Source organism: Astyanax mexicanus, chromosome 18 (assembly GCF_023375975.1).
Source record: "Astyanax mexicanus isolate ESR-SI-001 chromosome 18, AstMex3_surface, whole genome shotgun sequence".
In the NCBI taxonomy this organism is placed as follows: Eukaryota; Metazoa; Chordata; class Actinopteri; order Characiformes; family Acestrorhamphidae; genus Astyanax; species Astyanax mexicanus.
The window spans coordinates 17,927,529-17,935,540 of record NC_064425.1 but is presented as its reverse complement, the minus strand read 5'-3'; the positions used below and the strand labels follow the sequence as shown (position 1 = coordinate 17,935,540).

The 8,012-nt window shown below is 34.5% G+C and overlaps 1 protein-coding gene across 5 annotated transcripts; it reads right to left on the bottom strand.

Moving 5' to 3' along the window:
• Positions 1–6,725, bottom strand: usf1 (upstream transcription factor 1). 5 transcript variants are annotated; one of them, XM_007236866.4, is made up of 11 exons: positions 6,621–6,725; positions 3,777–3,836; positions 3,623–3,672; positions 3,384–3,529; positions 2,915–3,028; positions 2,668–2,818; positions 2,362–2,449; positions 2,049–2,107; positions 1,850–1,944; positions 1,642–1,770; positions 1–679 (listed from the first exon to the last, which is right to left on the bottom strand). In XM_007236866.4, exons 2-11 carry the CDS (start codon positions 3,782–3,784, stop codon positions 590–592), a joined length of 930 nt encoding a protein of 309 aa, XP_007236928.3. In that variant the 5' UTR covers positions 3,785–3,836; positions 6,621–6,725; the 3' UTR covers positions 1–589. The 5 variants fall into 5 exon arrangements, with proteins under 5 accessions (XP_007236928.3, XP_007236931.3, XP_007236930.3 ...); XM_007236869.4 differs by having other exon boundaries at positions 2,395–2,449; XM_007236868.4 differs by having other exon boundaries at positions 3,414–3,529.
• Between the last annotated feature and the right edge of the window lie 1,287 nt (positions 6,726–8,012).

Genomic DNA, 8,012 nt, shown 5'->3' with positions numbered 1-8,012 from the left:
TTAAAGATTTCTTCCCAAATGGCTATTGGGAATATCTATTTATTTATATGTACTGTGAACTGTATAATACAGAATACATTGTATTAATAGAGACTATTCCTTTACTCAATTTGGAAAAGTAGTTATTTTGTAGTTCGTTTGTTGGAAATGGAAGCCATGAACCTGTAGTAAATTCAATAAAAAAACATAATTCATGCAATATTAATGACTGTCCTCAGGTTAGAGACTAAAGTACAAAAAAAGAATACATCATGCTTCAATGGCATGAGACAATGCCAAAAACCTGACCAATACATACAATCAAAAGCATAATTAGAACAAGTACAAAAATGTATATAAAACATAAATATATACATGTTAATGCAAGGTCCAGGTACGAGAAGCCCCATCAGCAAGCATGTTGATAAATCCTGCAATAAACGTTGTCCATGATTGCCGCTATGACAGGAAGTCAGAGATATTGTTTGAGGTCTTACACAAAGTAAAACTTCCGCTTATTTTCGCTCCAGAATTCTGAATCCTGCAACTTCATTTCAACTTGAACTATAGACCTTCTGCAGGCAGCACTTCAGACACCCCCAACCACTCTTCACTGGGGGTCCGCACTTGCTGCAGCAACAATCCCATGTTGTCGGAGCTGGTTCCTCAAAATCTGATTTTTGGATTTCCAGTCCTCCACCTTTGGCAGATAAAATCTTAAAATCAGATTCTGCTGTGCAAATGCCTACAGTTATATCTCTAGATTACTTTCATATATATTTCAAGACAATGCACAATGTTTTAAGACAAGACTGTGTCATAATCACAGAATAGGCCTAATATCTGTTGTAAATAACTGTAAATGTGACACACATGCAGGGCTTGGACTCATCCCTGTTCTTCAGAATAGATCAAACTCTATTCTGATTCACAAGGTTCAAATAGTAGACTCATTTGGGGATATTTTAGTATAGTAACATATTTTGTATTAATTTTGTGCAAGGTTCACTTAACCAACAATTATTAAGATTATTATTATTCATATAAATATTAACCCAAAGTTGTTCTTTTGTAGTAGTAGTTTATTTTGGTTTCACACTGCAGCATAGTAAGGGCACTAAAGAACTCAAATATGCTCTGTTAGCATCATTGGTCTGTAGACATGCATGCGTTAGAAATACGCCTTTTTGATTCCTTTTATTTCTGTTTATGAATAACAGATAATCTACTGTTACAGTAAATACAGGAATCAGTTGATTCAGACTTTGGTCCTTTGGGCTTGACCGTGGTTCACAGCACATTAAAAACATGGTTTAGTCTAAACTATAAAATATGAGAAGGTCCAGACCAAATAAGGTAGCTATTAAAGCACCAATAGGTTGATTTTCAGCACAGAGATAAATCCTAGTACTCTGCTTCATCCCTGTCTTGAAAAACGGCCCTTCAAGTGTAAAATGTGGAGTAAGGGCTAATCATAATAAATCATGCAAAACCTGAACAATAGTAATCAGTGAATTCTATTTGTTGGACAATGTGATTGTGATTCATTATGGAATGGTCTCATGTCATTTTAAAACCTTGAAGTCTAATACTAGGAAAACAAACAATTTAAATTGTTCTGCCCGAGATTTTTAGCATCAATGCTAAAATTAACAGACTTACTTCTTGCCGTAAAAGCTGGTTGTCCATTCTTAACCTTTCAAGCGTGCCAAGCTCCTCCCCCAAACGGTTATTATTCTGCCGCAGCTCCTGAATGTAATCGCAGGCCTTGGACAGAATCCCACCTTTACTCTGTGGCAAAAATATGTTAAAAACAGACATTCCATTCTTCTACTGCATATGATGGACCTTATCTTAAACAGATACCCACCTGCCCAGTTTTGGTAGCATCCAAAGTGCAGTCTGGAATAGTCTTAGAAAGCTGAACAATCCAGTTATTAATCTTGTCTCTGCGCCTTCGCTCCACTAAAAAACAGGAACAAAATATTGCTCTGCATCTGCTGCTGATGATGAGAATTACCTGTATTTGGAAAACACTGTTCTGCTTCAACACTAAAGTCAGTGCTCACCTTCATTATGCTGGGCTCGCCGTTTGTCATCTCTTGAAGTTCTTGGTGCCTCTGACTTGCTGTAAAAAGCAGATCAACAGACCCTCTCAAACAAGAGTTACTATTACCTTACTGCTTGACTAAAACCACATGAATATAACAAAATATAACATATATTTATTATTTGGCTGGACCATTTTAAAATTTCCAACAAAAAAAGGTCCAACAAAACAATAGCGGCTTACTGCGAATAAGTACTGTCTTCCAAGAGGAAAAATGTAAATTATAATTCCAATTGCAATGTTTAAGATTCTAAATGAGGAGGTAAGATTACGTGTTGAAAGATTGTGTGCGAGGTGCAATAGACCTCTGGTTTGCTCCCGTCAAAACTTCCTGGGGGGACATCATCACGTATAACTGACCTGAAAAAAGGTGAAATTGTCCAGTTAATAGAGATACAACAATAAAATTTGTAGGACTGTACAGAAATGTATCATAGCTTACGCTACCTTATTATTCTTATTTTGTACTAATTTTTAAAGAGTGAAGAAAAAACAATTTACTCTAACGGCATTGTAATAAGAAATTAAAATGCCTAAACATTTAAATATCTGCTGTAATTCTATACATTACGCATTACCTGCAGTTGTGCCCTGACTAAGGATTGTGTCAGGGGCCTGCACACCAGCGACCATAGTCCCTGTTCCACCATCTGCAATAGTGGCTGGGTAATAAGTGTAATGGGTTTCTGTGCCATCTCCCTCTAAGCCTTCTGACTGAGAGAATACCGCCTGTTTGGATCAACAGTAGTATAAATTACAACACTGCAACACTGACAGAATTCGACTTGACAAAGCATAAACAATTTCACTTTACAGATCATTTACCTGTGTTACAGGCTGTGTTGTAGCTGGGAAGCCAGCAACTACACTGACAGCTGTGGTGCCGTCTGGTTGAGCCTCCAATTGCCCATCGGAAACTTGTATTACACGGTATGTTACCTGGACAAAGACCACAGCAATAACATCAGTTTTACAGTTTTACATTTATATTTCATTCACAATTATGGCTTTTGCTTATTTCTCAATTCAAATCATATTACACTAATAGAAAACTGCAGCATTCGATGTCTTAATCAAAGACTTTTATTTGGTGTAGCACTGTGGGCTGGCCCAGTTAGGCATTAAGCCCTAGTCTGCCACAGGAAATGTGGTAGAGCTATCCACAATGCTACACCAACTGCTTTTGGAAATTTAATTTGCTGTTACACTAAAATGTGTCAATCAGATTCATTTCAACTCATCAAATGCCATTTAAACTAGGTTTACAAGCCCATCCCTTCTACTCCTCTCCTACCTGCCCAGTGGGAGGGTACAGTTCCCCTACCTGCCCCCCAGCTCCTTCCGTCTTGAAGAGGTATTTGATGGGCTGGTCAGAGGTGAAAGTTGTGGCTGACTGAATGGTTGCAATTGCTGATGGGTCCTCGGCAGTAGCAACTGCTCCTGAAGGAAAAAGAGAAACATAAATCAGTCACAGAAGCTAGGACATAGGATTAAAATTGGAATGATCTCTTTTTACTATTAGCTTAACACTACCTTCTTCAATTACAGGAACATTGCAATCAGGGTCTGAACTTTTCTGTTGCCTAAAAAAATAATTAATGTTATTAGAACAACAACTAAACAAGACACACGGTACTTTAGCTGAACACAAATAGCAGATATCTATAAAGGTGATTAGGGCACTGACCCTTTCATATCCACCGGCACTGTAAGGCAGCAGATAAGCCACTCAGGTTAATCCACCTTTCTTTAAAACAATAGCAGACAAAAAACAAGACATTTTTGAAACAACGTAATATACAAATTTATAAGGTATTAAGGTAGAAAATAGGCTTGTTAAGATAATTATTTTATTGGCTGATTATACAGTTTATTGACATATTTAATATTTTTCCTAAACTCAATATTGCCCACTGTTTTACATGATCAAAAGAATGATGGTTAATTAAACGTTACAGGTTTTAGAGACTTGAGACAGTAAGCTTGTGACTCCTGTATTTAATCTTATCATTTCAAACATATATTAACAGCTTTGCGCAAACATAATTGAAACTGTTTGTACACTGGGTCCAGTGTAAAACTAGGCGTATGTAACCACTTTTCTTTAAATTTACACTCCCCTATGCCTACAGTAGGTATAGTATAATAATAATAAAAAATAATATATTAGCCTGCCATTAAATTAATTCGCAAACTTGCAAGAGAAAAAAATATATATTTAATTAACTGTATTTAATGTCTTTGGAATTTTTTGTATGGATTTAAGACAAATTTAGGTATTTGTTTTAGATAAACAAATGTTTAAGGATTTGCAGACAACCTGTATCATTATAACAACACCATAAAATAGTGCTAAATGACAATAATATTGTTTATTGGAGCTTTCTAATAATCTCAGGTATATCACACCAAAAACGTAATACAGTGACAGGCCTAGTAGAAAATAATAAATAAAGTTAAGACTTAAGATTTTACATAAATGTAATAAATTGTTTCTTGATTTATTAAGAAATTTCCCTTTAAATAAATAAGATTAATTATTCCCTCTAAACCAGGCATGTCAAACTCAGTTTGGCTCTGGGGCCGGATCCAGACTTTCTGTTCTCAGGTGGGCCGGATCAGTAAAAGAATGTCAACTCCAAATATTTAGCTTTGTTTTTCAGTACTATGCTTTATTATTCAGCCTACATTTTTAGCCTACCCTACATATTATAATCATGGATGAAAAGGGATCTTTTCTAAGCACATTTATTCATAAAACAATGGAAAAAAAATGATTTTCATGTTTGGCGGTGAATGTGTTAACAACTGGTTTATTTTAACAGTTGAGTGAATGCAGTTTTACACCTGAACCAACTCACCACATCAACAAACTCAAGTGGGAGCTATGAAAAAAATATTTTCACCTTAATTGTCATACTGCTTTGAAATAAATAAAAAAAAGAAATACAAAATAAAAGTTATAGCAGTGCATGGGCAATAAGATTAGACCAGATCAAACTACTAGGCTGGGCCTACTGAAGCTGAGAACATACTGCACAATATTAACTGTCTTTAATATGAAACCAGATGAATCTTATTTTTAATGATCTGTATTCATGAGTGCAAACAAATTTCCCACAAATTTTCACAAATTTCTCTCTCTCTCTGCATTCCTGCAGTCTACTTGCTGCTGTGGTGAAGCAAGATTGCCGTGTCTGTGCTGCATGCGGGACATTTACTGCCCCCTAGCGACCGGAGAGAGCATTTAATTTGTATTCATTTAAAAAAAATCACAACTTTTGATAGAAATGAGCTAGAAACTCGCTTCTTTTTTTTGACATACTCACACAAAGTATATTTAGTGTTGCAGGCCAGATATTCAGATCAGATATACGATTCCGCCTCAATGAAGTCACACAAAGTATATTTAGTGTTGCAGGCCAGATATTCAGATCAGATATACGATTCCGCCTCAATGAAAAAACACTTGAGAAACTGTTGACCATTAGATGCAACAACACCACCCTGTAAAGTATGTTAATAAGTGGTAACTGTATTTACCAATTAATTGTTTAATTTGATTAATGTATTGATAATTATTAAAGATGAATGGAATTTATGCCTAATGTTAGTGTTATGTTACATTTTTGCTGCTAAGTGATCAGATCTTCTCTTCTATTGTAATTAATTCAGTTCCACTTCCAGTACAAGTTCCAATTCAACATCCTTTAGGGTGGAACCAATTTCAATTCAAACTCAAAATCATGTAGAGTGGAACCAATTCCAATTCAAGTTCAATTTTTATTTTAACATCCTGTAGGGTGGATTCGATTCAAATTAAATTTCATTTTAACATCCTGTAGGGTGGATAAATTTTAAATTCAATTTAACATCCAGTAGGGTAGAACCAATTCCAATACAATTTCAATTCAACATTCTTTAGGGTGGAACCAATTTCAATTACTTTTTTACATTCAAATTCAATTTCAATGTAACATCCTGTAAAGTGGAACAAACGTAATTTCAAATTCAATTTAACATCCTGTAAGGTGAAACCAATTCAATTTCAATTTTACATCCTGTAGTGTAGAACCAATTCCAACTAAATTTCATTTTTACATCCTGTAGGGTGATTTAATAAGAAGTATTTTTTGCACAGCCCTGTAGCATACATACTGGGAAAAGCTAACAGCTAGCTAGCTAGGTTATCCAGCCAATGGCACACTGATATGTAGCTACTATTACCTTTATTCATTACATACATACAGCACAAAAACACACCAGCTACCTACCTAGATAGCTAGCTAAGCTAACTAGCTAGTTAACTACCAGGCTATGTGATTTTAGTTACTATAGTTACGTGTTCAGTTTGACAAGGAGCTAGTCAGGAAATAAGCACAACAGGCTAACTAGCTAACAGGCTAACGCTGTGTCGCTAAAGTTCACTCTCTCAAAACACTTAAGAACCTGATAGGGGTAAAACAGGCTGTGTTATAATGTAGATAAAGGTTTTAATGTCGAAAAGGAAAATACGCGCGGCTGATCATACCGTTCTATCTGTTCTCTCTCTGTTCTGCAGCTCCGCACTGTTTTGTTTACTTGAGTGAAAAAATGGTGTGAGGGGCTTTGTCGTCACATAACATCCGCCCTAGACTGAGACCGAGGGGACTTCAATATAAGGGACTTAATATAAGGAAACTTTAATAAAAGGGACTTTTAATATAAGGAAACTTTAATAAAAGGGACTTTTAATATAAGAGGACTTCAATATAAGGTACCTTCAATATAAGGGACTTAATATAAGGAAACTTTAATAAAAGGGACTTTTAATATAAGAGGACTTCAATATAAGGTACCTTCAATATAAGGGACTTAATATAAGGAAACTTCAATATAAGGGACTTTTAATATAAGAGGACTTCAATATAAGGTACCTTCAATATAAGGGAGTTAATATAAGGAAACTTCAATATAATGGAACTTTAATATAAGAATACTTCAATATAAGGTACCTTCAATATAAGTGACTTCAATATAAGGAAACTTCAATATAAGGAAACTTTAATATAAGAGGACTTCAATATAAGGGATTTAATATAAGAAAACTTCAATATAAGGGAACTTTAATATAAGAGGACTTCAATATAAGGTACCTTCAATATAAGTGACTTCAATATAAGGAAACTTCAATATAAGGAAACTTTAATATACGGGAACTTTAATATAAGAGGACTTCAATATAAGGGACTTCAATATAAGGGACTTCAATATAAGAGACTTTAATATAAAGAAACTTCAATATAAGGGAACTTTAATATAAGGGTTATTCAATAAAAGTGAACTTAAATATAAGGGGACTTTAATATAAGTGGACTTCAATATAAGGGAACCTCAATATAAGGGAACTTCAATAAAAGGGGACTTAATTTTTTTTTTTCATTTCTACCTTGTATACCTAATATTTAAATGCTAATATTAATTAATTAATATGTTATGGCAATGGTTTAAGAGAGGATAGTCTATCATACAGTTAAGCAGCAGAACCAATCAGAACCAATCCTAATTCAGAAGATTGAAAATATTGATTGAAAAGACAGAAAACAGTTAACATTTTAACATTTTACCAGCCACAGATTGTAGAGCATTTCTAGCTAGCTTTATGCACTTAGCTCTTTTGCTGACTAAAATGACATCTAAAAAATCAATAATAAAATTAAATAGTTATGCAATATTTGTTGCCTATAGTCTTTAATGAAAAGTAAACTTTATATCGTAGTAAAAATCATATTGCTTACCAACTGAAGAAGAGTCCTGAATTGTGGAAATTACTGAAGGTAGCTATTAAACTATTTCAGGCTATCAAAACAGCAAAACTATTATTTTGACACATTGGGTTAAGTCACACTCTTGACATAGATCCAGGGGCGGATCTAGCCATTTT

Excerpts from the sequence above, each read along its gene's own strand:
- usf1 (XM_007236866.4), bottom strand. Across the intron at positions 2,819-2,914 it reads CAACACAGCCTGTAACACAG|GCGGTATTCTCTCAGTCAGA; the intron begins GTAAATGATCTG and ends TGATCCAAACAG. Across the intron at positions 2,108-2,361 it reads CGCACACAATCTTTCAACAC|CAAGTCAGAGGCACCAAGAA; the intron begins GTAATCTTACCT and ends TGCTTTTTACAG.